At 62.1% G+C, this 25,428-nt stretch overlaps 4 protein-coding genes across 5 annotated transcripts; 2 read left to right on the top strand and 2 right to left on the bottom strand.

Annotated features, from left to right (window-relative positions):
* The first annotated feature begins 1,264 nt into the window (after nucleotides 1-1,264).
* CARNS1 (carnosine synthase 1) lies at nucleotides 1,265-7,198 on the top strand. Its single transcript, XM_068978662.1, has 8 exons — nucleotides 1,265-1,390; nucleotides 2,166-2,255; nucleotides 2,516-3,003; nucleotides 3,236-3,410; nucleotides 3,496-3,581; nucleotides 4,306-4,537; nucleotides 4,647-4,927; nucleotides 5,972-7,198. Exons 3-8 carry the CDS (start codon nucleotides 2,521-2,523, stop codon nucleotides 7,196-7,198), a joined length of 2,484 nt encoding a protein of 827 aa, XP_068834763.1. The 5' UTR covers nucleotides 1,265-1,390; nucleotides 2,166-2,255; nucleotides 2,516-2,520.
* Nucleotides 7,199-9,622: 2,424 nt separating this feature from the next.
* RPS6KB2 (ribosomal protein S6 kinase B2) lies at nucleotides 9,623-15,768 on the top strand. Its single transcript, XM_068976824.1, has 15 exons — nucleotides 9,623-9,743; nucleotides 10,089-10,129; nucleotides 10,233-10,353; nucleotides 10,769-10,837; nucleotides 11,767-11,914; nucleotides 12,971-13,028; nucleotides 13,123-13,223; nucleotides 13,300-13,390; nucleotides 13,475-13,565; nucleotides 13,681-13,788; nucleotides 14,453-14,515; nucleotides 14,650-14,727; nucleotides 14,820-14,927; nucleotides 15,024-15,136; nucleotides 15,369-15,768. Exons 1-15 carry the CDS (start codon nucleotides 9,666-9,668, stop codon nucleotides 15,556-15,558), a joined length of 1,458 nt encoding a protein of 485 aa, XP_068832925.1. The 5' UTR covers nucleotides 9,623-9,665; the 3' UTR covers nucleotides 15,559-15,768.
* A 196-nt stretch (nucleotides 15,769-15,964) lies between these two features.
* PTPRCAP (protein tyrosine phosphatase receptor type C associated protein) lies at nucleotides 15,965-18,355 on the bottom strand. Its single transcript, XM_068975865.1, has 2 exons — nucleotides 18,090-18,355; nucleotides 15,965-16,738 (listed from the first exon to the last, which is right to left on the bottom strand). Exons 1-2 carry the CDS (start codon nucleotides 18,090-18,092, stop codon nucleotides 16,133-16,135), a joined length of 609 nt encoding a protein of 202 aa, XP_068831966.1. The 5' UTR covers nucleotides 18,093-18,355; the 3' UTR covers nucleotides 15,965-16,132.
* Nucleotides 18,356-18,536: 181 nt separating this feature from the next.
* CORO1B (coronin 1B) lies at nucleotides 18,537-23,950 on the bottom strand. Of its 2 annotated transcripts, XM_068975863.1 has the most exons (12): nucleotides 23,897-23,950; nucleotides 22,916-23,115; nucleotides 22,385-22,507; nucleotides 22,131-22,260; nucleotides 21,786-21,967; nucleotides 21,574-21,693; nucleotides 21,224-21,370; nucleotides 20,792-20,896; nucleotides 20,562-20,707; nucleotides 20,248-20,305; nucleotides 19,177-19,455; nucleotides 18,537-19,021 (listed from the first exon to the last, which is right to left on the bottom strand). In XM_068975863.1, the coding sequence occupies exons 2-12, from the start codon at nucleotides 23,111-23,113 to the stop codon at nucleotides 18,896-18,898; spliced, it is 1,614 nt and encodes a 537-aa protein (XP_068831964.1). In that variant the 5' UTR covers nucleotides 23,114-23,115; nucleotides 23,897-23,950; the 3' UTR covers nucleotides 18,537-18,895. The 2 variants fall into 2 exon arrangements, with proteins under 2 accessions (XP_068831964.1, XP_068831965.1); XM_068975864.1 differs by lacking the exon at nucleotides 21,224-21,370 and having other exon boundaries at nucleotides 18,589-19,021.
* Between the last annotated feature and the right edge of the window lie 1,478 nt (nucleotides 23,951-25,428).

Genomic DNA, 25,428 nt, shown 5'->3' with positions numbered 1-25,428 from the left:
ACAAGCAGCTGCTGGGGTGCCAGGCACTCCGTCTCTCCCCCATCAGCCCCGGGAGGTGGGCATGCTCCGTGCCCTTTGGCATTCATTTATTCTGCCACGTTCATGATTGCCGTGTGCCCTGCCCTATTCTAAGTTTGGGGACACAGCAGTGAACCCAGTGTGGGCTCTCAGGGAACGCAACTTCCAAGAGGAGGCACCGAGGCTCAGAATTTGGCACCAGGAAACCGGGATTCGAGTCCAGGTTGGAGGCCCAGACCTCTGCCCTCCCAGCTGCCTGCAACAGGCTGTCTCCCGATGACCGAGGGGATTCTCTGGGTCCAAGCCATATCAGGACCCTGGGGGTGGACAGGGAGGGCACCAAGCAACCCCAAGGCCCAAGGAAACCTCATGACTTGTCCAGGGAGGCCCAGCCTTTTCCCAGAGGACAGGCCCACCTGTGCCCCAACCTGTTCACCCTGAGCCTCTGAGCAGGAGTCAGGAGTCAGCCAGCCTCAGAGGGGCAGGGTATAAGATTTCATGCAAAGAGCGCATTTCCATGACTCAGAACATCTGAAAAGAAGGACACCAGCTTTTTCCTTACTGGTGCCTGGCCCAAGACTGGCCGCATAGCAGATCCTCAGGCCTACTTGGGGGAAGATGCTGGGCCGGGTTCACCTACGTATTTCGGTCTCAGCAGAACTCCATAATGGTCTGTGGGTCACTGTGGCCAGAGAGAAGAAAACAGCCCAAGAGTGATCACTTGGTCTATTCGCTCATTTATTCTTCAGTCATCAAACACTCAGCAGCACGACAGTGTGCCAGGGCTGCCTTGATAAACAAAACAGGCAAAAACCTCTGCCCCTGTGAGCCACGCTGGGGTAGACCTGCGCGTGGGCTGACAGGGCAGCGCGTTGCCTTCTGCCCCCACCCCTTGGGGCACCGCACATACAGCTTGCAAAGTGCTTCCACCTGCATGTCCCTGCTGACAGGCCTTCACCCTCCAATCCAACTCCATCCTCTTTGCTTCCCGGGCCCAGGTCTGCCCAAGGTTAGGAGACTGGGGGGCTTAGACCCTTGGGTGACTTAATGTGGCCCTTGCCCACCCTGCCCAAGACCCACCACTTCTGCCCCCCTCAGCTCTCCCTGGATCCGCTGGGTCCCGAGTGGGACTGCCCCCTGGGCTCCAAGGACCTGGAGGAAGAGGAGGGCCCGTGGGGCGGGGGCTCTGGCCTGCCGCCCCCGGGCTGCTTCCCTGGTTCCTGGCGCCACGACGTGGGCCTGGACTGCAAGGGCGCCCCCGAGGGGGCGGACGCCCAGGCCTGGACTCTGTACTACTACAGCCTCCTGCAGAGCTGTCTGCAGCAAGCGGGCCTCCCGGAGACCCAGGACCGCAGCCAGGTGCCCCGCACAGGTGCCCGAGGGCTCCAGGGAGGTGGGGGGCAACCTGGGGGGAGGGGGGCACCCTCAGGCCAGCCTGCTTTCCATCTCTGTCAAGGTCAGCCCCTTCCCCCCAGGCTCGGGCTCAGTCTGAAGCCAGGGAGGTGAGGTCAGTCAAACTCCGGCAGGCAGGCGTTTCAAAGGGCAATTGGCACCAGTCAAGTCAGAGATCAAGGCTTCCCTCCCACCCCCAGAAGATCCAGCCCTGGGATTTGCAATCCACGTTCAGTGGAGCCAGCGCTTCTGTCGAAGTGTCTCGGGAGTTGCCGTGGAGGCAGCTAGCAGTTGGGACCCAGGACTTCTCCCTTGTTTTATCTGTTTTCTGTATCAGGCAGCCACAGAAGAGTCTGTGGACACTTTACAGCTAGAATTGGTGAACATCACAGACTTGGTCTCAGTGTAACAGACTGGGAAACGGGTGCAGCGACTCCTCACCCCGCTGCACAGGGACCAAGGGCCGCACAGAAAGTGGTAGAGCTCAGGATAGAACCCAGGTCTCTAGGCACCCAACCTCCAGCGTCTTCTGGACCAGCTACGGAGAGAAGGGCAACCTCACAGAGCAGGGGTGGGCAGGCAGCCTCCCCTTCCCTCTCCAGCCTCCTCTGTCCCCTTTACTGTTCTTATCTGATAACTGGGAAGGACCTGGGGGGCCCAAGGGTGAGGCCAGGGGCATGGGAGCAGGGAAAGGTGGGCAGAAAGACAGCAAGGGGAGCCCTGGTGAGCTGGGCGTCATTTTCTTCTCTCTCAAGGCTGCCCTGGGGCGGAGGTGACCTTGTGCATTCTGGGGTCCCCCAGCACCTTTCTGTCCGTGCTGCTGGAGGCTGGGGTCCAAAGCCCGGGTGAGTGCCTGCCCAAGTTCCCCCACCCCCTCCTACGGAAAGGGCAGCCCTGCCCTGGCCCGGCCACATCCCAAAATACCCGCCGACCCTGGCAACAGCCTGCATTCCACTGGACCAGCTGCCCTGCTCCGGAGGCGGGGTGGGGGGGGGGAGGTTCTGAGAGTAGCTGCCCCCTACAACCCAGGGGCTCAGGTGGGAGGTGGAGGGCATGGGGGAATCAAGCCTTCCCTAGCCAGCAACCCTCCCCTCTCTGCCCACAGGAAACATGCTCCTTTGCCTGTCCCCTGCTTGGCTGACAAAGGTGCCAGCCCCAGGGCAGCCGGGTGAGGCGGCCCTGCTTGTCTCCAAGGCTGTGAGCTTCCACCCGGGGGGCCTGACATTCCTGGATGACTTTGTCCCCCCTCGTCAGGCCACCTACTTCCTGGCTGGCCTGGGGCTGGGGCCTGGCTGGGGTCGAGAGGCGGCTGAGCTCGCCCGCGACCTGACCTGCCCCACTGGAGCCTCAGCCGAGCTGGCCCGGCTGCTGGAGGACCGGCTGCTGACGAGGCGGCTGCTGGCTCAGCAGGGCAACGTGGCCGTGCCAGCTACCCTGGCTTTCACCTACAAGCCACCGGCACTGCTGCGGGGAGGGGATACCAGCCCGGGACTACGGATGGTGGAGCTGAATGGCAAAGAGGGCCAGGAGACACTGGTGAAGGAGGAAGTGGGGGCCTTTCTGCATTCCGAGGCCCTGGGTGATGCCCTGCAGGTAACCAGCTCTTGCCCCTGAGCCTGTGCAGATGCCAATGGGAGGGGACCCCCTGAATGGTTACAGGTCATGCCGGGAAGCCGTCCCCAGCTTTGAGCCCCCACCACTGCCCCATCTCTGTGATAACCGCCTGCCTTCTTACCTCTGTGTCCTCACTGGCTCTTATGGTATGAGTGTCCCACCCTGCAGAGGCCTGGGTAGTGAGGGAGCCGCCTTCCCCTCCCTGTTGCAGGTGGCCGTGAAGCTAAGTGGGTGGCGCTGGCGGGGGCGGCAGGCCTTGCGTCTGTATCCACGAGCTGAGCAGGGCCCAGTGGTGGACACAGTGCTGGGATTGCTGGAGAAACTGGAAGAGGAGGAGAGTGTCCTGGTGGAGGCTGTCTGCCCACCTGCCCGGGTCCCCTTCCCAGGTGAGGGCCGCCTGGGCCAGCCCAGGGTGGAGCTTGGCTTTGCCTCCCGGCTGCTCTGTGCTCAGGCCTCACTGCCTCTCCCCAGGCAGCCCTCCCCCCGGCCCTGAGCTGGCCCTGCGGATCTGTGCGGTGGTGTGTCGGACACAGGGTGACAGGCCCCTGCTGAGCAAGGTGAGCCTGGCTCGGATTCAAGTCACGGTCCTGCTGCCGCACCCCAGCTTATTTCCACTGAGCTTCCGAGGACCCCTGGGCAGGGAGGACAAAATCTCGGGGGTGGGGACTTTGGTTGCCTCTGGAAGGCCTCCTGGTCTGACACCCTTCTCTCCTCTCCCACCCATTAGGTACCCCTCCCACTACAGGAGCCCTACCTCGTATGCCATGCTGGCTACCAGGGCCTAGGGCTGAATCCTCTTCCCCTGGAGCTCTTGCCCACAGAAGAGACAGACCCAGGGTCCCCGATATGCTTCAGGAGGGGTCTCCAAGCTGGGGATATCAGGGAGGCTTAGGGATCCTCCTAGGTACACAGCTCTGGGCCAAACTGAGAAGGAGAGATTCAGCCTTGCCCTCAGGGAGCTTTAGGATTGGGCCCACCAGGCTGGCACAGCACCCCCCACCCCCCCAGCACAGGAGCTGAGGACCTAGGAGCAAGCATACTTGGCTCCCTTAGGGAACAGAGACCCCCAGCTGGGCCTGGACCCCTGGAGAGAATCCCCGCAGGTGGACCAGATGAGCAGTGACAGGGGAGGGTGGTTTGTGCAGTTTGTCACACTGGAGGACAGGACTTGTTGAATGTCCAGGGAGGAGTGTGGCCGGGATTGTGGCATGGGGGAGGTGTGCTGGGGGCCGGGGATGGTCCCCGGAGGGACCAGCCCCCTGAAGTCTCCTCCCTGCGCAGGTAGTATGCAGCGTGGGCCGTGGGGACCGGCCTCTGCGACACCAGAGCTCCTTGCCCGGGACCCTGGAGGCGGCGCTAGCCCAGTGCGGCCTGGGGGAGGCCTCGCAGGTGGCAATCGTGCGGCAGCGCGTCAAGGCGGCGGCCGAGGCCGCGCTAGCCGCCGTGCTGACCCTGGAGGCCGGCCTGAGCGCTGAACAGCGCGGCGGACGCCAGGTCCGCACTGACTTCCTCGGTGAGTGCGGGGCCTCCGGGGATGAAGACGGGCGGAGGTTGGGGGGGGACCTCCCCGGAGGCCCGAAGGCGGCCTGCACTGAGCCCGCGCGCCCTCCTGCCCGGCCCAGGGGTGGACTTCGCCCTGACGGTGGCCGGTCGTGCGCTGACCCCCGTGGCCCTGGCGCTGAACGGAGGCCTGTGTCTGGAAGCGTGCGGCGCTCTCGAGGGGCTGTGGGCCGCGCAGCGCCCAGGCCTGGCGGCCGAGGAGGCGGCGGCTGCGCCGCTGGTGGAAACGATGCTGCGGCGCTCGGCGCGCTGCCTCATGGAGGGAAAGCAGCTGCTGCTGCTCGGCGCCGGCGGCGTCAGCAAGAAGTTCGTGTGGGAGGCGGCGCGCGACTACGGGCTCAAGGTAGGCGGAGCTTTGAGTCCCGGTGGGCGTGGCGAAGGCGGGGCCCGGGAGGTGTTGGCCTCGGGGCGGGGCCTATGCAGGGCGGTCCAGCTTGGGCTTCCCAGGTCGAGCTAGTGCTTAAAGAGCCCGCCTGCCGATGCAAGAGATGTTAAGAAACCAGGGTTCCGATCCCTGGGTCGGGAAGGTCCCCTGGAGGAGGGCACGGTACCCACTCCAGTATTCTTGCCTGGACAACGCCCACAGACAGGGGAGCCTGGCAGGCTAGGGTCCATAGGGTCGCGAAGAGTCTGACAGGGCTGAACCGACTTAGCACAGAGCCTCAGCGTAGGAGCACGGCCTATCGCCCAGCCCAGGTTAGAAGTCTCAACTTTTTTTTTTGGCCCCTAGCTGAATTTTGTTCCCGCTGGGAGTAAAGGTCCCCCTCTCGGGCCACCAGGCCACCAGTCCCAAGCCCTAACCCTGTTGGTTTCCCTACAAACCCAGGCCAGACTGTGCCTGCCAGTAGGAGTCGACCAACCCTTTCTGACACCCTCTCCCACCTAGATCACTACCCCCAACCATCTCCCTCTTGCAACTATCTTTCCCCGGGCTAAATCTTATCGGGCTTCCCTGGAGGCTCAGACCGTAAAGAATCCATCTGCAATGTAGGAGGCCTAGATTCAATCCCTGGGTTGGGAAGATCCCCTGGAGGAGGGCATGGCAGCCCACTCCAGTGCTCTTGCCTGGACAATCCCACGGACAGAGGAGCCTGGTGGGCTACAGTCCCTAGGGTCGCACAGAGTCAGACACGACTGAGCGACTAAGCACACAGCAAATCTTATCCAGCTCCCAGTTTAAGCACTGCCTCCTCTAGGTTGCCTTCCCTCCCCTTTAGGCGTCTCACCTCTGCACTTTTCACTCAATCTCCATCAAACACGCTTGGAGTGCCTGGCGCTAGTGAACCCTTCTCCCTCAAGGGCTAGGACCATATTCCAGGCCCCATCCCCCTGCCCAGTGCCCCACACAAGCTGATCTCGGCCTGTCGCCGTCCTGTGCTTTCTGCAGCTACACCTAGTGGAGTCAGACCCGAACCACTTTGCGTCCCAGCTGGTGCAGACCTTCATCCACTTCGACGTCACAGAGCACCGGCGGGATGAGGAGAATGCCCGGGCGCTGGCGGAGCTGGTGCGGGCACGCGGCCTGCAGCTCGATGGCTGCTTTTCCTACTGGGATGACTGCCTGGTGCTCACAGCCTTGCTCTGCCAGGAGCTGGGCCTGCCCTGCAGCCCGCCGGCCGCCATGCGCCTGGCCAAGCAGAAGAGCCGCACCCAGCTGCACCTGTTGTGCCGCCGTGGCCCACCCTGGCCCGCGCCCTCCCTCTATGCCGTGCCCTGCTGTCCACTGGAGAGTGAGGCCGATGTGGACAGGGCTGTCCGCCAGGTGCCCCTACCAGGCGTCATGAAGCTGGAGTTCGGGGCCGGCGCGGTGGGTGTGCGGCTGGTGAAGGATGCCTCACAGTGCCGCGAGCACTTTTCCCGGATCGCCCGAGACTTGCAGGGCGAGGCTGATCACCCGGGCATTGGGCTGGGCTGGGGTAATGCCATGCTGCTGATGGAGTTCATCGAGGGCACGGAACATGATGTGGATCTGGTGTTGTTTGGCGGGCGGCTGCTGGCTGCCTTCGTCTCTGACAATGGCCCCACGCGGCTGCCTGGCTTCACTGAGACCGCAGCCTGCATGCCCACTGGGCTGGCCCCGGAGCAGGAGGCGCAGCTGGTGCAGGCCGCCTTCCGCTGTTGCCTGGGCTGCGGGCTGCTGGACGGGGTCTTCAACGTGGAGCTCAAGCTGACCGGGGCTGGGCCGCGGCTCATAGAGATCAACCCCCGCATGGGCGGCTTCTACCTGCGAGACTGGATCCTGGAGCTTTACGGTGTGGACCTGCTGCTGGCTGCGGCTATGGTGGCCTGTGGCCTGCGACCTGCCCTGCCCGCCCACCCCCGTGCCCGGGGCCACCTGGTGGGTGTCATGTGCCTGGTGTCCCAGCACCTGAAGGCACTGAGTTCCACCGCCAGCCCCGAGACCCTGCAGGCTCTTCACGACCAGGGCCTGCTGCGCCTCAATCTGCTGGAGGAGGCCCTGGTGCCTGGTGAATACGAGGAGCCCTACTGCAGTGTGGCCTGTGCTGGGTCCAGCCCGGCCGAGGCCCGTCACCGCCTGCTGGGCCTCTGCCAGGGTCTGGGCATTGATGGGCCCCACTACCCCGTTGCCTACTTCTTGTCCCATTTCAAATAGCGCTGGGGCCAGAGGGCAGGGGCAAAGTGCTGGAGGGGGCGCTGTGGTACCCTCTGCTCCCTGGAGCTCTCCCTGCTTCTCTTCCTACGGCCCCGCCCCATCCTGGGCTGGTCCACTCCAAGGCCCCAGGTCTTTCCAGAGCCCAGGGCTCTTTCGACACCAAGGCCTCCTGGACTTGAGGGCCACAAAAGAAAGTATCTGGTGAGCCGCCGCGGGGCCTTCTTGCCCTCTCCAAGGCCTCCGTCCAGCCCCACGGCTGCCCAGGGCTCTAGCTGTGGAGAAGCAGCACCTGCACACACAGACACACACACACACCCTGCCCCAGGCTGGTGGGAGCAGGCCCAAACCAAGCCCATCCTTCCCACCCCGACAGGTCTGTTTCTCTTCCTGCTGCCTACAGAAGAGAGCTTGGCTGGCCGCTTGCCTTGAACAAATCCCAAGAAAACCTGAGACTAAACCCCTCATCCTCCTACTCTCACCCCCTCATTTAATAAATTCTAGATAGTTCTAGAGCCTGCTGACAACTTTTGGCAGTGCCCCGTCTGCCTCATTTGGCCTGAGCAGTAGAAGCAGGTGACCTGGGGTCAGCAGTAACCAGCTCCCCTCCAGGCAGACACTATTGCACCATTCTACAGATAAGGAAACAGGCTCGGAGAGGAGCAGCCCCTGCTTCAGTGTCTTGCCACTGTGACTGAAGGGGTGAGGACAAGATGCACCATCCAGATTTCCGCTTTTACTGAGCCATACACCCCCACTCAGCTTTTGGGGCCCGCCCACCTCCTTACCCTCAGGTGTTCCTGAGACAGGTGAACACCCCTCCCATGCACTCTGCACCTTATCCACCTAGCTCTGGTGCTTTGGTCTCAGGCACATCTAACTTGCATTGGCAGAGGAGACGGCACTCCTGTCCTCCTTCAGGGGAGGCTGCCCTAAGGACTCTCCGTGCAGCACAGGAGCTTGGACAGCTCCGCAAGCATCCCTCTCGGAATAAAGGGTTATGGACTAGCGACATGTGCAGAGTCTGGGCCAGGTTTTTGCCACTGGGACAACACTTCTCAAGCGTAGGTAGACAGGGGATGTGGGAGGGGGAAGGAGAGGTAGTTAAGGGCTACCTGTAGCATCTAAAAAGTGAAAGTGCTAGTCGCTCTGTGGCCCGCCAGGCTCCTCTGTCCATGGAATTCTCCAGGCAAGACTACTGGAGTGGGTTGCCATTTCCTTTTCCAGGGGATCTTCCCAACCCAGAGGATTGAACCTGGGTCTCCTGCTTCACAGGCAGATTCTTTACTGTCTGAGCCACCAGGGAAGGAGAAACTGCTACACTGTCAGGCCTCTGGGTTCACCACTGGCAAGGGGCATGCCAAGGGCACCCACACCAGGACCCAAACCTGAGGGTTTCCTGAAGATGGAATTACAGCAAGGGCCAACCCCAACCAGATAACCCTCCTCCAGGCTGGAGACTCTGAATTCTATCCATTTGAGTTCATATCTAGTCCCCACGGTCCAACTGGAATGCACATCCAGACAGCTTCCAAACTGTTGGAAATCATCCAAGGTCTGCTCTGGCCCAATTCCCACCCCCAAAACCCCATCCAACAAGAATCCGTGCCCACATCTAAACTGACAGGCCGGGTTTGGCATGTTCATTATTGTAGTGTTGCCAAATACAAGTTCTTGTGCCTGATGCACAGGCCAAGCCTGTATTTATGGGTGGGTTGATGAGACTTGAAGGAATGAACCCTTTGTGGGAGACTCAGGTTCAATCCCTGGATCGGGAAGATCCCCTGGAGGAGGGCATGGCAACCCACTCCAGTATCTTTGCCTGGAGAATCCCATGCACAGAGGGCCCTGGTGGGCTACAGTCCCGTTGGCTTGCAAAGAGCTGGACAGAACTGAGCGACTAACACTTTCACTGGCAACAAAGCCCAGCAGTGAGTTGAATACGGAGCAGTAAATGCTCTGACTTTCAAGTCTTCCAGCCGAGAGGCACATTAGGGAAGCCGTGCTGCAGCCGCCGGCTCCCTTTCAGCGTCGAGCAGAGATACGGTACCTGCCTCTCGCCGCCACCCAGACAACCCGGCAGCGCAGGGCTCCAACGGGGCTGGGAATTGTGTTTACGTTCAAACCTGCATGCACTTCCGACTATGTCCCATCCATGCTCAAACTCGCCCCAGAACCAAAACAGTCGCCTTCCAGGAGGCTCTGGTCCGGTGCCGCCCCCGGGGAGCTGTGTTGGGAAGACTGAGCGGCCGGCCGAAGCCTGGGTCCGGCTGGATTCGGCACCTCAGCACTCTGGAACTACCATTCCCGAGATGCCTTACTCCCGCCGCGGACTCGAGGGCGGGGCAGTCTCTTGTCTCATAGGTGCGCGAAGCTGTCGCGGAGTGATGACGTAAGGCCCCGGGCTCCCGGACTGTCAGTCAGAGCGCAGCTGTGTACTCGCCGGTGGGCCCGCTGGGCCGGCGCAGCCATGGCTGCGGTGTTTGACTTGGACCTGGAGACAGAGGAAGGCAGCGAAGGCGAGGGCGAGCCAGAGCTCAGCCCCGCGGTGAGTGGTCCGCCCGGGCGCCGCTTGATCCCGGCTCGATCCCGTCGTCCAGGCGGTGGGATCGCCCGGGCACCTCCTAGCAGTGAGGACTCGGGTCCCGCAGACGCTGGTTTGTCTCAGATCCCAGCCACTGTTAAGATCTGACCCTCCCCACACCCCGATCTATCCTGCACGCTCCCAGCCCTTCCCCTGCTTCTCCCTATCCTGCCCTCGCCTCTCCTCCCCAGTCCTGGTCCATCGCCTACCAGCTCCCATTCCTGACCCTCTCTTCTGGGCTAAGCAGTCCAGCTTTGGGGAGAGGGAGCCTGGCACCTCCCTTGGCTCTTACCCCTCGGTTTCTCGCAGGACGCGTGTCCCCTCGCGGAGTTGAGGGCGGCTGGCCTGGAGTGAGTGAGGGTCGTGTTGGGGGAGGGAGGAGGGAATGGGCTGGGGAAGGGGACCTGCGGAGCGCAGGAGCGCATTGCCCCCGTTAACCTCCTGTGCCTGCAGACCTGTGGGACACTATGAGGAGGTGGAGCTGACTGAGAGCAGTGTGAACCCGGGCCCCGAGCGCATCGGTCCCCACTGCTTTGAGCTGCTGCGTGTGCTGGGCAAGGGGAACTATGGCAAGGTACTGGCTCTCCTCCTTCCTGACTGGCCTCATAGCCTAAGTTTTGCTGCATCAAAGTGTTTCAGAACTAATTAGACTTGTAGGGACTACCCTGGTGGTCCAGTGGTTAAGACTCTGCATTTCCAGTCCAGGAGTGCAGGTTCAGTCCCTAGCTGGGGAACTAAGATCCCACCTGTGGAGCTGCCAAAAAATTTAAAAAATAAAATAAAATTAGATTTGTAAACCAGCGGAGCCTCTGACTGAACTCAGAGGGAAGGAAGGAAAAGCAAATCCTCTCAGAATTAGACTTGAAATCTTTACTGCCCCACCCCTGGGTGGGCCTAGGCTTCTTGGTCCCAGTACCAGAGCTTCAGGGTGGAGCTTTTTGAAGATAGGTATGGAGAGGGAGGTTGATCCTGTCTCCCCTGCCCTACAGGTGTTCCAGGTGCGAAAGGTACAGGGCAGCAATCTGGGCAAAATATATGCCATGAAAGTCCTGAGGAAGGTGAGTCATTCATTTTGGCAACAGCTCATCACTGAGTGACTGCCATTGCCAGTGCACTGTGCCGGGCTTTTCGGGGACAGGAGTGAATGTGCGAGAGGAGATGGTCACTGTCTTGAACATTTGCTTGTTTATCGTCAATTTCGATTATCTTGTTTTGCTGCACCTCTCAGCTGTGGACCCTATTGCCTCCCAGGGATCATTCAGCAGTGTCTGTGTACATTTTTGAGTCATGACTAGAGGGGGGATGCTACTGGTACCCAGTGGGTTGAGGCCAGGGATTCTGCTAAAGATCCTGCAGTGCAAAGATAGCCCCCCACCACAAAGAACCGTCTGCCCCAAACATCATGAGAGTGGAGGTTGAGAAACACCATGTTGTTGTTCAGTCGCTAAGTCGTGTCTGTATGGGTTCTGCTTCTGTGAAGAACTGACTCACTGGAAAAGACCCTGATGCTGGGAAAGATCGAAGGCAGGAGGAGAAGGGGACGACAGAGGATGAGATGGTTGGATGGCATCAGAGACTTGATGTAAATGAGTTTGAGCAAGCTTCAGGAGTTGGTGATGGACTGGAAAGCCTGGTGTGCATGGGGTTGCAAAGAGTAGGACACGACTGAGCAACTGAACTGAACCGAAGTCATGTCTGACTCTGTGACCCCATGGACTGCAGCACACTGGGCTTCTCTGTCTTCCACTGTCTCCCAGAGTCTGCTCAAACTCTTTTGAGCATCAAGGTCTTTTCCAATGAGTTGGCTCTTCGCATCAGATAGCCATGCTACTAGGATAAACCAGTCCCTGGAAAGGCTGGTTGCTGATAGCGGTAGACTGTGGAGAAATGTAGCGGGGTGCTAGAGGCCGGCCAGGGAGGGTCATGACTGCAGGGGGGCTGAGGGAGTCCTGGGCACCCACCTTCTAACCCATCCCTGCCTCTGCAGGCCAAAATTGTGCGCAATGCCAAGGACACGGCACACACGCGGGCTGAGCGGAACATTCTGGAGTCGGTGAAGCACCCTTTCATTGTGGAACTGGCCTATGCCTTCCAGACTGGCGGCAAACTTTACCTCATCCTTGAGTGCCTCAGCGGTACGAACGGGGACGCAGCCGGGGGGGTGGGCAAGGCCAGGGAACCAGCGCAGGGAGCTGTGGCAGGGGAGCCGGGAGAGATGTGGGGAGCAGAATGGCGGGGGGCCCCCACCTCACCCATCCCTCCATCCGTCCATTCATGCATGCATACATTCATTCATTCAGCAAACGTCTGTCCAGCGCCTCTTGTGTTCCTCCCCTGTGTTGGGGTGGATGGGAATGGTGGGAGTTGGTAGAGACGTCCAGAGGGTTGTTCTGTCTGTTTCCACTGCGACTTGGTCACATCCTGGTCCTCTCTCCTGCGTTTCCTGCATCCAGTTAGACCCTAGTCCAGGTGGCTTATTCTCTATGGTGCCCTCCATCCTCTCTGCTCTCTGGGGGAGGGGAGGAGTCCCAGCGCTTTCTTCATTGGCCTCGAAGGCTCCAGCTCACTCCCTTCCTAGTGTCTCCTCCACGAACTCCCAGGGTCTCCCAGGGTTGGCATCTCAGAGCACGGGATTGTCCCCGCCCTCCTGCTCACAGCTCCATGCCTCCCCGTACCTGCCTGGATGGCCTCCTCGGGCCGGGAAGTGATCGGGGCCTGTTCTTCTCGCTGACCCCAGCTGTACCCACGAACCCCGGGGGCTTCATTCCCTGCATGCCATCTCTTCATGCCCTTAAGTCTCACCACTGCCATGGACTTTCTCTGTCCGCTCATGTGGGGGTGGATTGTGTCCGCCTGTCCCCTCTGTGAGGGTTTTGGGGTTAGGCTCTTGGAGCTGTAGCCTCAGGCTGGCGTATCCGAGCGTCCGTGTGCGTCCGTCTCCCCATTAGACTGAGCGTCCTGAGGGCCATGGCTGGGTCTCTTCATCTCTGTCCCCAGCTTCACCCCACACAGGGCCAGGCACCGAGTAGGCGTCGGTAGATGTTTGCTGAATTGAATTGAATCCCCACGGCAGCTCTGGGAGGCAGGTAGGGCGGGAATTCCGAGCCCCACTCTCCCCGAGAACAAACCGAGACTCGGCGAGCAGAGGAGCTTGGTCCCAGCACGCAGCTGCTAACGTGTTTGTGTCACAGGTGGTGAGCTTTTCACGCACCTGGAGCGAGAAGGCATCTTCCTAGAAGACACGGCCTGGTGGGTGTTACCTCTTGCCTCCCTCCTGAGCGGGTCCAGGGCCTAGGCCTGGCTCCAGCCCCGCCCTGGCCTCCACTTTGTCCTGTCCCTGCAGTTTCTACCTGTCAGAGATCACACTGGCCCTGGGCCATCTCCACTCCCAAGGCATCATCTACCGGGACCTCAAACCTGAAAACATCATGCTCAACAGCCAGGGTGCGCCGGCATGGGGAGGGCTAAGCCCCGTGGAGGGCAGGGGGCTGGGCCCTGACCCTCTAACATTCTCCCTCAGGCCACATCAAACTGACCGACTTTGGCCTCTGCAAGGAGTCGATCCACGAGGGCGCTGTGACCCACACCTTCTGTGGCACCATCGAGTACATGTAAGTGGCAGCCGGCTGGGCCCAGGGGTGGGCGGCACCGTCAGACAGGGCTTGGTCTGACTGGCGGTTCCACCTGGCCCCCAGGGCGCCTGAGATTCTGGTACGCAGTGGCCACAACCGGGCGGTGGACTGGTGGAGCTTGGGGGCCCTGATGTACGACATGCTCACTGGATCGGCAAGTCCCGCCTCCTCGGGAGGGCGGGCGTCGGGGCGGGAGGGGAGGACCCCCCCGGGGCAGGGGCGGCCCGTGGGCGGCCTGCAAGGCACCTCTCACCCTCTGCCTTCTCCAGCCGCCCTTCACTGCAGAGAACCGGAAGAAAACCATGGACAAGATCATCAGAGGGAAGCTGGAGCTGCCCCCCTACCTCACCCCGGATGCCCGGGATCTCGTCAAAAAGGTGGGTTCCCTCTTGCACTCGGTCCTGCCCTGTCTTCTCTCCCAGGCCCTGCATGTGTGCCTGAATCCCCCTGGGTCAGGGTTGCTGGACCCCCCCCACCCTGCTGACACACACATCACTGTACGTTTGGAAAGTGAGCACTTGCTGTGGGGTCTGAGACGTCAGCTGTGATGCAGACCAGCTGCCGATCCTGGGCAGGTCTCTGCGCCTGCGTGCTAAGTCGCTTTGGTCATGTCCGACTCTTTGCGACCCCATGGACTGTAGCCTGCCAGGCTCCTCTGTCCGCGGGATTCTCCAGGCAAGAACACTGGAGTGGGTTGCCATGCCCGAGTCCTAATCAGTGAGACGCGCTGCTCTCCTCAAAAAGGTGATCTTTGGGGATCGAGATTGGGAGGGCAGGCGCCCTATCCAGATTGCAAGTTGTACCCCCATGAATTTGTCCTTGGGGCAATGCCAGCAACCAGACACCTTTGCAAAGGATTCGTGGAGAAGGGGGTGCCTTTGGACCAAACCTTGGAAATCTTGAGGGTGTCAGCAGGGGGAGACCACACTCCAGAGCCCCCACCACAATCCCCAACCCCCATGTCACTTTTCCCCACCCCCTTTCTGAACACTCGGTCTGTAACTCTGCCTGAGACCCTGACCCTCTGCCCTTGTCCTGCAGTTCTTGAAGCGGAATCCTAACCAGCGGATTGGAGGGGGCCCCGGGGATGCTGCTGATGTGCAGGTGAAACCATCGTGAGGGGGCAGGCTGAGCTCCCAGGGTGCCTGGATGCAGTGGGTGGGGCCTCAGGGCAGAGGGTGTTTCTAAGGGAGCCAGGGTTTGAAATGTTGGCATGTTGCTGGGCACTCTACTCACAGAGGCACCCCTTCTTCCGGCACGTTAATTGGGATGACCTCCTGGCCCGCCATGTGGACCCCCCTATCCGGCCTTCCCTGGTGAGTGGAGGCCCTGCTGGCCAAGGGGCAGGTGGGGGCGGGTGGGGCCCCCTTCCTGGATGCCTCTGACCCTCCCTCCCGGGCGCCCACAGCAATCGGAGGAGGACGTGAGCCAGTTTGACTCCCACTTCACGAGGCAGACACCAGTGGACAGTCCAGATGACACAACGCTCAGTGAGAGTGCCAACCAGGCCTTCCTGGTGAGGTCGGGGGACTGAGGGGTGGGAGCTGGGGCTGGGGGTGGGGCCGAGGAGCCACTGACCCCGACTGTCGCCCGGCCCGGCCTCTGCCCCCAGGGCTTCACGTACGTGGCGCCCTCCGTCCTGGACAGCATCAAGGAGGCCTTCTCCTTCCAGCCCAAGCTGCGCTCGCCCAGGCGCCTCAACAGCAGCCCCCGGACCCCTGTCAGGTACTGTGGGGGTGCGGCCGGCTCCAGCTGTGGCCCTGCTGCCAACCCCGGGGCTGCCTTGGCCGTCTTGTGACCAGCCTCAGCCTCCGCTTCTTCATCTCCTGTGGGACTCCTGTGGGTGGGCACGTGACCACACAGCCTGAACCCTAGACGTTGGACGGGGAGTGGGGAGAGTCGCCCCTCCTGGCCCCAGGCCAAGAAGACGCTGATTTGGCTTTGATTTCCCCTGCAGCCCCCTGAAGTTCTCGCCCTTCGAGGGGTTCCGGCCCAGCCCCGGCCCACAGGAGCTCGTGGAGGCCCCGCTACCTCCTCTGCTGCCACCGCCGCCACCGCCACCACCCTCGAGCACTGCCCCCCTCCCCATCCGACCCCCCTCAGGGACCAAAAAGTCCAAGAGGGGCCGTGGGCGCCCTGGGCGCTAGGAGAACGGGTGGGGATGTGGGCGGCGGGACCCTGGGCCAGTTCCAGAGAGCCGGGGCCGGTTCCAGAGAGCCGGGGCCGTGCCTAGGAGTGCAGGAGTGACTGGTGTGAGTCAGGCCATACCCCAGAATCATGACCACCAAGGGCTGTAGGCTATGGCTGCTGGTGGAGGGGGCGCCCACCTGGCCTCCTGCAGTTGAGCCGTGCCCTTGGAGAATTAAAAGGATCGAATCATGGCACCAACCCGGCTCTTCCTTGGCTTCCAGGGCAGAGGTGGTGCCATGGGTGGACGAATCCCAGCTCAGGGATGGGAAGGATTATGACAGGACCACAGATCCATGGAGTTGGACGGATTTTATTTCCGTTGATTCCCCAGAGCACCTGGGGACGGATGGCCTTGCTGGAGGGGCCGGAGATACACAGACTTGGGGACAGAACTACTGGGGGGGACTGGGGCGAGTGTGACAGTCCAAGGCTCTCCAAGCGGGGGTGACCTGAGTCCAGGGCAGCTGTGTCCAGCTGCGGCAGCTCGGAAGCAGAGGGACGGTGGCTGGGGTGTGGCCACAGGGCCTGTGCCTACAGCGCGGTGACATGAAGGCCCTGGCCGCTGGCTGCCCGGGAGCTGTCGTCCCAGGCCGCGCTCCCAGCGAAGGCATGCAGGTCACTCAACAGGGCCTCAGCACTGCCCCCTGAGCCTGCCGGCCCCTGGCAGCTGAGGCCCAGGCCGCCCTCCGTGTCATCGTCGCGCACTGCCCCAGCTAGCTCGGGGGCCTGCGGTGGGCTGGGCCCCTCTCCCCGCCGCTCCTCTTCCTGGGATCTGCGCTCCTCTTGGCCACTGAGCAGATCGTAGTCGTCTTCCACGTCCGGCTCGTCCTCCTGCCGCTCCGGGTCCTCATCTGGTGAGCCCAGCTCTGCCCGGAGCCATCGGCCCGGTGGGCTGGCCCAGAGCAGGCGACGAGTGCGGCCCCAGAGCGCAGCTCCCAGGCGGGCCGGGTGGTAGTAGCCCCCTGAGTCCCGGCTAAGGCGGCGCCAGGCCAGCGCCAGGCCAGCAACCAGCAGCAGGAGCAGCAGGAGCAGCAGGACAACAGTGACCGAGGAGTTGGAGCCCTTGCCCCTGTTGTCCGAGCCCAGGGCCCCGGGCAGGGCCAGCAGTGTCCAGAGCCCTAGGGCACAGGGCAGATCCTGTGGGGAGACAGGCAGAGGCTCACTGCTTGGGTTGGTTGTCTCTTGGCCAAGTTTGGGACAGTCCAGGAGAAAAGCCCAAGTGGTTACTCAGTCACGAAGGCCTGTCCTGGGTCTGTGATAGCCGGCCACCCATGCCCGCCCCCCCCCCCGCCCACTGCACCACAGAAGCCTGCTCCTGCCTGGGGCCTGTACCCTGGCTGCGCCTTCTGTCTGGAATGCTCCGTCCCCAAGTGCTCCCCGGCTCCCTGCTCGCCCTGGCTCGGGGCGCCCTCAGTGAGGCCTCACCTGGGTGGATGCCTGCCTTGACATTCACCCCTGCGGCCAGCCCTGTTCACCCACCCCTCCCCAACACAGGGATGGCTCTGCTTGTGTGCCATGCTTATCGTTTTATCTTCCCACCAGGAAGATAAGGATCTTTTTGGCTTAAGCACCTAAACAACTCCTAGCCCAGAGTAGGGGCTCAAGAAATATTGGCTGAGTGTGTTAAGACTCTGCCCCCAGCCCCAGGAGGCGGGGGGATGGAAGGGAAAGAAGGTAAGGCTGGCTCTTCCTGAGGCTCAGGAGGGAGGCACCCAACCGAGGCGACTCTTTCCTTCCATTTGGCCAAGTCCCAGGACAGGGGTCACTGAGACCCCCTCTTCCTCCCAGCTGTGGGACCGCCCCAGCTGCAGCGTTTCCGTTCCACTGCGTCCCAGGGGGCCTCAGGCTTTCAGGGCCAGGGGCTGGGGAGGCGAGTGCAGCTGCCGGAGGAAGCCTGCGGTCGGAACAAGGCAGGTGGGGGGTGTGAGGGGGGAGGGGTGCCGAGGTGCTGGCAGGCCTTTCCCTACCCGGGCTGCCTGCCTGGCTCCAGGGACGCAAGCTAGTCGAGACGGTGCGCGTGTTCCAGGCTCCGGAGCAGAGCAGGTGAGAGTCTCTCTGGGGGGGGAGGGGGGTCTTGGGGAGGGGCCGGGGACACAGAGTGGGGCGCTAAGGGCCACCCCCTGAATCCCAGGGAGGCCCAGGTCTAAGGTGAGGTAAGAGAAAGGCCCAATCTCTGCCCTGTGTTTGTCCCACCTGGGTCCCTCTGGGGGGTCTTGGGGAGGGGCCGGGGACACAGAGTGGGGCGCTGAGGGCCACCCCCTGAATCCCAGGGAGACCCAGGTCTAAGGTGAGGTGAGAGAAAGGCCCAATCTCTGCCCGGTGTTTGTCCCACCCGGGTCTCCCACCTCTGCCCACGACCAACCCTACCTGACTGCTCAGTGTCCCCAGGCCTGTGGGGGGTCCTTCCCTAGCTCCCAGGGGGCCCAAACATTCCAGCCCTGGCCTCCTGCAGCCCCTGCCCCCAGGACCCAGTCGGCTCCATGCTCACCATCGGTTCGTCGCCTCTCAGCGCTGGGTTCCCACCTCCAGCTCTGGCTGGGTCGAGTGCGAAATGAGAGCTCTCGCTCTCAACGGCAGCTGCTGTTCATCCGCACTTCCGCTTCCTGCCCAGAACACCCTGCCCTGCCCTCCCACCACGGGACCCTGGTGGGCCCCTAGGGTCTCTCAGGACCACCCTGATCCACAGCAGATCCTCAGCGGCCTCTTCCCCAGCCAGCCATGGGGCCTGTGGCCTGGCCTCCGAGAGAAGGAACTGGGCACCCGGCTCAAAGCAGGGCAGGCCCTGGAGACATCCACAGGGCTTCTGCCTCTGATCTCCTACCTGACAGAAGTCAGGGAAGACTGGGGGGCATGCTCAGGGCCCCCTCTCTCACATCTGTGAGCCTTGGGGGTGTCCCGTGTCCCCAGGTGCCCAGACTTCCTTTCCCAGCCCTACCCTTGCAGCAGAAGGGCCAGCCTGGCTTTTTAGAAAGAGCATTTTATTTGGAATGAAAATATAGAGCTCAACCCTCCTGCTTGGCTGGCGGCGGGGCAGGGGAGGTGGTCCCTCACAATATAAGTGCTCCTTGGTACAAAAATCCAACAGTAACAAAGACCAAAGCCCAAAGCCTAGCGGTGGCTCCAGCCTGGGACCGAGGGAGGGCTCCCCCCACCCCCCACCTCCCCCGAACCTGCCCCAGAAACCCTCAGCAGGGGGCAGGGGGGTAGCCAGCCTGCAGTCGGTGTGACAGAGGCTGAGTGAGAAAGGGGTGGGGGGAAGGAGGTGACAGGGAGCAGCGTCCGCGGGCCGGGGACCTAGGCATCTCCATTCTCCATGCGGCTGAGCTGCTCCTCCAGGCGGCCAATGCGCTCGCCCTGCTCCTGGACCAGCGCGCTCAGCGCCTGCAGCTCCTGCATCACCTCCTCCAGCTTCCCGGCCTCCTGCAGAGACACCAGCAAAGGGCCTAGCGTTGCGGAGCCACAGCCCTCCCCAAATCTACCATCGGGCAGGGGCCTGGGGTGAGGAGAGGGCAGTGAACTGTTCGGCCGGACACAGCAGACCTGGGCAACACCACTCTGAGCTGTGAGGCACATACCCCAGCTCCAGCGAGGCTGCCACTGAGCGCGGCGATGTTGGTGGAAGCTGCAGGCATGGAGGGTCCCGGGCGGGGGGCACCAGGGGCCGCGGCGGGCCGGCTGTCCGATAACACATTGCGCCGGCTGACCTTCAGATCCCGCTGTTTGCTGGGCACGTAGGCCTCCCGCAGGGAGATGAGGATGGGGCTGGCATCCCGCCCGCTCACCCACTCCTCTGCCTCCAGGGCCGCCTCAGGCCCGGCCGTGTCGGGATACAGATCATCCTGGAAGAGGTCCGACTGCCCCGGGGGACGGCGGAGGGAGGCCCGGGTCAGCTGGGGGCCCACCTGCAGGGTCCTCTCATCTGGACCCTGAGCAGCCACCTCCTCGCCACTCTTCTGACCTCCAGGCTGGCAGCCTGTCAACCGGTCGTCCAATGGCCTGACCCCTAGTGACCTTTCTAAAGCTCCAATCTGTCCTTTCACTTCCTTTCTGGACGCCACCAACAGCTCCCTCTGACGACTCCTCCCACCTCCCCAAGCAGGGGCCAGCTATGTGCTTTGTGGGACTCCGGGAGCCCTGTGGATTGTGAACTGGGGCAGGCCCTGCTCCCTGGACGGGCTTGGCACGCTACATACATGGCACTCAGTTAATGCTGGCTGTAGAGAAACGGAGCTTGTTCAAGGCTCTCAGCTGGGGCCCCGAGGCCAAGCCACATATGGCTGAATCCTCGCCTCCTGGGAGCCTCCACTGCAGCCAGACTCCCTGGCTCTCACCGCTCCCACCTCCGTGCCTTCGCCTGGTTTATTACCCACCCCTCATGGAGATCCTACCCCAGCCGGGAGGTGGGTCTTGCCACGCCTCCTACAGGGCAGACCTCCAAAGGCTGCCCCGCGTCCATCCAGAGCAAGGCCTCAGCTCACCCTGTGTCTCATTGCTGCTTGCCCCAGCAGGGCATGCTGGCGTCCATGCAGCCCACTGATTATACTCGCACTTTGCCATGTCCCACTCACAGGCCTCACCTCGGTCACCCCTGTGTGGTCTGTCTGCTAGAGAAGGGAGCAGGTGGGCAGGGAACAAGGCGGCCTCACCTTTCTTGGCACAGTCATGACAATGGGCTCACACTTGCGCTCGTGCAGTTTGTAAAACCTGGGGAAGGGGGTGGAGGGAGGACTCATGGGTGGAACCTGCCCCTCGACCAGCTCTCCCAGCTCCCTCTGCCCTCCGTATCCAGTCCTTCCCCTGAGCCCTCCCATGGGCTGACCCCGACTCCAGAGCCTCAGTGGGCCAGTAACTGTTTCTGAGCAGCCTCTTGTGATCTGACCTTTCACCCTGGGTGTGTAGGGTCCAGCTCCCACCCCCACCCCACCCCCCTACAGCCAGCCTCCTCAGCGGCCCTTCTTACCGGGCAATCTCACACTTGCTGACCTCCAAGCCCCTCTTGGGCATGCTCCCCATGCCCCTCTGGGGCTCTTTGCTGGTGAATGTATTCAGGAAGTGGATGTAGGGGGGCTCGTCTGTGATCTCAAAGTACCGGATGCTGGAGTCGCCCTAGAGGGTGGGAGGGGCAGGGGTCAGCACGAGGGCCCACCTCTGTCTTCTCTACTATCCCACCCCCGCCCTGCCCAGCCCCACCTTGCCACAGACGTAGACCACGTTGGTATCAGGGTCGTAGAAGGGCAACAGAGCTCCATTGCTAGAGTCCAACTCCTGCAGGGCCATGGGCTCCCCGAAGTTTTCCTGGCATGTGGGTTGAGGGATAATTGGGCCAGGTCAGAACCTGCTTCCTCCCCTCATCATTCCAGCCCTGCTTCAAGACTGGCCCCGACCAGCCTCACATGCCAGCCGGCACTGCCCCTAACACTCTCACCCTCTAGCCACACGTTGCGCCCCATTGGGCCTCACTGGCTCCCCTCCACTCCACGGTCCCATTGTTCCCTGCCTATTCCAGGCCTTCAGATGACTCCGAGGCCACCAACCAGGTGCTGAGAAAGTCCCCACACTTTGGGAGCCAGGCTGCAGGGTAGCACTAGCCCCTTCCCTGAGGGGCCCCTGGAGGTCACTTACAGGATAAGGCTGGGGGACAGAGCACTTCAGAGGAAGGGCTGGGAGGCTTTCTGGAGGAGGAGGCCTCTGCACTGGGGCTCCAAGGACAGCCAGAGTGGAAACAGACAAGCAAAGGAGGCAGGGGCCTTTCCGGGGCCAAGAATGCTGCTGTGGGCAGATGTGTAGGCAGGTGGGGGAGGCCAGAGGGCAGGGACAGGGAGGGAAGAGGCCGGCAGGGCTGGGGTCCTGGGTGCCTCAGGGGCCAGGCTGACAACCTGGGAGGGGCAAGCCTCTCTGGGTGACTTCCACCCTGCTTGCCCAGGGTGGAGCCTGTCCTGCGTCCGCCCCTCAGGACGGCCACAGCCACTCACAGGATCCCAGAGCGCCAGCTGCCGCTCGCTCATGCGGCTGAAGCCCGTGGTGAACACCTTGCCATCGGCCAGGAAGATGGCCCTCATGGGCCGGGCTCCCTCGTGAGCCTTCTCCCGCTCCTGCGGAGGAGACGGAGGGATTGGTCTGTGCGGTGCCCCCAGAGAGCCCCTTGGCCAGTCCGCGGTTGTCCTCACCCTCTGGGGCCGCATACCGCCACCAGGGTCCCCCGGCGGGGGTCGATGACGCGCACGCTCTTGTCCTTGCACGCGGTGCAGAAGAGGCTGCCATTGCGGTTCCAGCTGACGTTGTAGATGAGGTCGGGGTGCAGGCTGTCCAGGCGGTACAGCTCCTCCGCCGTGCCCACGTTCCAGATGAGCACCATGTTGTCGCAGCCTGCCGGGAGGGGGCGCTGTCAGCTCTGACCACCCTTTGGGGACCAGAACCCGCGTTTCGACCTCCGTAGGCCTCAGCTTTCACGTGTGAGGGGGCTGGGAGAGGGTGTGGTGAGGGGCGGGGCCAGGGGCCAGGGGGCGGGGCCAGGGGCCACGGGGCAGACCTGCGCTAAGCAGCACGTTGCGGGCAGTTGGGTGCCAGGTGACGATGCCCACTCTCTTGGTGTGCCCCTCAAGCACCACCACCGGCTCTGTCAGCGGGGAGACCAGCCCGTTCTCCGGGATCTGCCACACCTGTCGGGGCGCGGGGGTGGGGTGGGGGAAGCGGGGAGGTCATCAGAAGCCCATGGTCGGCCCCACTGCCAGGAAGCTTGAATCATACTCGAGACTCCCGGCCCGCCACCGTCCCACGCCTCACCATGACCGTGCAATCCTCTGAGCCGCTGGCAATGACTTCGTCATTGTGGGGGCACCAGTCGATGTCCAGGACAGGTCCTGTGTGTCCACACACTGTTGGGTAGGCCTTGTCAATGCGACCGGTCTGCAGGCATGAGGGGGGCCAGTCAAGGGGGCCCCAGGAAACTCAGGCTCCGTCCCTCCCAGAGCTGAGTCCTCCCCTCCGTGGATGGGGAATGATGGTGATGTGGTCCCGCCTGGCACACAGGTGCCCAGGTGTGACTCTCGCTCTGCCTGCTCCTGACCCACCTCCTCCTCACAGGTGTCACCGGGTGAGCAGGAAAAGTTGCCTCTGACCCTGATTCCTTGGCAATAAAAAAAAAAAAAAAACCACCTTCTCCATGTGTGTTAGCACCTCCTGGGCAGTAAATCTGGATTCTAACACCTGCCCAGCAGCGTGGGGATGGGCACTTTATGGGCTGTGAAGTGAGCGGAGACCTGGCAGATGTGACCAAGCTGCCTCCAGTCTCTCCCCAGCTGCGACAGGGCCCACCTTGCTTAGGGGGAGCACCAGGAAGGCACCGCCCCCGCTGGCCTCCACAATCACTGCCAGGAACTTGGGGTTGACGGCGCAGAAGGTGCTGTCCCAGGTGACACGGGACACTCGGATGTCCTCATAGCACTGGTCATTCTTGACAGGCTGCCCAAACACATGTCGGAATTTGCTCTGCCGGACCACTTTGCGAAACATGACTGCAGGGTGGAGAAGCATAAGTCAGTCTTTGCCGGTCCCGACAAACCCTAACCCTCCCAGGGCTGCACGAGGGGTGGTGGGGAGGATGCAGCCGGCGATTTGGTCCTTATAACCTGCCCGGCTCTGTTTCCCCAGTTACAAACAAAATAGGGTCACAGTGCAGGTCTGGCTGCTTCTCTTCAATGGGGATCTGAAGGTGGAAATGCATTGACCTCCAGCAAAGCCACTGCTGAGACCTGAGGGGTTTGGGGGGCCTCTCCCAGGCTCTGGTATGTGTGGGGGAGGTGGGAGGTGCCCAGCCAGTGCAAGCCTAGCTTCTTGGTGGGTCTCAGTCGCCAGCAGGGCCCTTTCCCCCCAGGATTTGGTAGCAGGGTGATGCGGAGGACAGAGGAGGCAGGAATGATCTCCGCTGGGGCGCTGCGTTAAGCCACAGTGCTGGGTCCCACGGAATGTGCAGTGCCTGCAGGAATGTGCAGGGAGCCCCAGGCCGGTCCAGGGGGTCTGGCAGGACTGGGGGAGGGCAGGGCGCCGCTCCCAGCCACCGAGCCTCGGAGCTCAGCTCGGAACGGGGTCCAAGGTGAAGCAGAAGTCTAACTTCAAGGATTCTGGCTCCTGGGGGGGAGACTGAGCAGCCAAGGGGAGTTGGGACTGACGGTGGGGCACCGCGGAGGGGGAGTGCTCCTTGGACTTGCGACCCCCATCGCAGCTCCGCGCGATCTGCCCCCGAAGTCCCGCCCAACCCCTACGCCCGCGCCCCCAGCCCCAATCCATCGTGCTCACCAGGGACGCCCAGAGGCTGCAGCACCGTCCTCGTCCTAGGGTGGCTCCGGATCCCAGTCTCTGGGAAGCAGGAAGCGGGAATCAGGAAGTGACAGAGAAGCAAGAGGCGGGGGACAGGGGGCGGGGCGGGGCTCACGGGGGCGGGGCCGAGGTCACGCGTGGGAGGGCGGGGCTAGAGGCTGCAGGCAGGAGCCTGGTGGCCAGGAGCACGAGGAGCGCGGGGCCGAAGACTGCAGGGGCACGGGGGCGGGGCCTGGGCGGGGCCTGGGCGAGCCCCGCCCCTCGGACCCTCGGGTCCCTCTAGGGATGAAGATGGGGCCGGTGTGGTGCAGCCTGGCTGTAGACTCGAGCCGGTTTCCCGTCTTGCTCCTCTTGTCGGCCTCCTCAGGAGTCGTCAGGGTCGGGTGCAGCCCCGCCCTCCCAGTCCCCCACCTCAGTGAGTACTTCCCGATGGAGTCCACGTTGACTCCAGAATATACCCTGATGCTGGGAAAGATTGAGGGCAGGAGGAGGAGGGGCGACAGAGGATGAGACGATTGGATGGCATCACCGACTCAATGGACATGAGTTTGAGCAAACGCGAGATGACTCGGGAGCTGGTGAAGGACAGGGAAGCCTGGCGTGCTGCAGGCCATGGGGTGGCAAAGCCAGAGACTTCTCGACTGAAGGACAACATATTCGTGTGCCTCTTAAGTTACAAAGGTACCTACTCTTGGTACAATGTAAATAAAACAGCAGTGTTTTATGAGGTGAGTGGAAGGCCCAGCCCTCCCATTCTTCCTGGTGCACACCTTCGGGTCCTGCCCAGCCTCCTTATTAAAAAGAGAAATAGTGCTATGACTTCCAGACCCCTCACACTTTCCTTGCTTTCCTCAACCACCTCCCTGTGAAGCCTGGAAGTTTAGGCACAGACACCTCCCTCCTCCTGGCCAGCTCTTGAGACTGGCCTCCCCGATCTACCCATCCCTCTCCCACCCTGGGAGGCTTCAGTTCAGTCGCTCAGTCGTGTCCGACTCTTTGTAAACTCGTGGACTGCAGCACGCCAGGCCTCCCTGTCCATCGCCAACTCCCGGAGTTTACTCAAACTCATATCCATCGAGTCGGTGATGCCATCCAACCATCTCAGCCTCTGTCGTCCCCTTCTCCTGCCTTCAATCTTTGCCAGCATCAGAATCTTTTCCAGTGGGAGGCTTAGGCGTCCCTGTAAGTCCCACAGGCAGGATCTGCACCCTCCAATCGGGTATTCAGTCTCTGTTTGATGCCAAAGCCCTTGCCTTTCCCACTGCTCCATAACTCCTAGGACAGGCCAGTCCTTCCAGCCCAGGACAGAGTGTGGGAGGCTTGGAAGAGGGAAGGCAGTCACGAAACTTCCTTCTCCATCATGTCCCCCCAGGCAATAGCCAGGGGTCTGACTAAAGCCTATACCAGATCCCCGGCCCCTCACCCTGCCCTTCCTCACCACCTGATGCAAACCCCACAGTCATCGCCCCTCCTCCACCTGTTACCATCCTCCATCCTGCATGCGCACGTGG

The sequence above is a fragment of the Capricornis sumatraensis genome, chromosome 8, assembly GCF_032405125.1.
Source record: "Capricornis sumatraensis isolate serow.1 chromosome 8, serow.2, whole genome shotgun sequence".
Classification (NCBI taxonomy): Eukaryota; Metazoa; Chordata; class Mammalia; order Artiodactyla; family Bovidae; genus Capricornis; species Capricornis sumatraensis.
This window is presented reverse-complemented; position numbering and strand designations above follow the sequence as displayed.

What these genes read in the sequence shown, in the direction of transcription:
- CARNS1 (XM_068978662.1), top strand. Translation starts at nt 2,521, where the DNA reads ATGCTCCTTTGCCTGTCCCCTGCTTGGCTGACAAAGGTGCCAGCCCCA. An exon ending in CCCTGGGTGATGCCCTGCAG is followed by an intron (nt 3,004 to 3,235) that starts GTAACCAGCTCT and finishes TCCCTGTTGCAG; the next exon opens with GTGGCCGTGAAGCTAAGTGG. An exon ending in CGCGCGACTACGGGCTCAAG is followed by an intron (nt 4,928 to 5,971) that starts GTAGGCGGAGCT and finishes TGCTTTCTGCAG; the next exon opens with CTACACCTAGTGGAGTCAGA.
- RPS6KB2 (XM_068976824.1), top strand. Translation starts at nt 9,666, where the DNA reads ATGGCTGCGGTGTTTGACTTGGACCTGGAGACAGAGGAAGGCAGCGAA. An exon ending in CATCCTTGAGTGCCTCAGCG is followed by an intron (nt 11,915 to 12,970) that starts GTACGAACGGGG and finishes TTTGTGTCACAG; the next exon opens with GTGGTGAGCTTTTCACGCAC. An exon ending in CATCATGCTCAACAGCCAGG is followed by an intron (nt 13,224 to 13,299) that starts GTGCGCCGGCAT and finishes ATTCTCCCTCAG; the next exon opens with GCCACATCAAACTGACCGAC.
- CORO1B (XM_068975863.1), bottom strand. Translation starts at nt 23,113, where the DNA reads ATGTTTCGCAAAGTGGTCCGGCAGAGCAAATTCCGACATGTGTTTGGG. An exon ending in GCCGGGGGACCCTGGTGGCG is followed by an intron (nt 21,694 to 21,785) that starts GTATGCGGCCCC and finishes TCTCCTCCGCAG; the next exon opens with GAGCGGGAGAAGGCTCACGA. An exon ending in AGCAAGTGTGAGATTGCCCG is followed by an intron (nt 20,306 to 20,561) that starts GTAAGAAGGGCC and finishes CCCCTTCCCCAG; the next exon opens with GTTTTACAAACTGCACGAGC.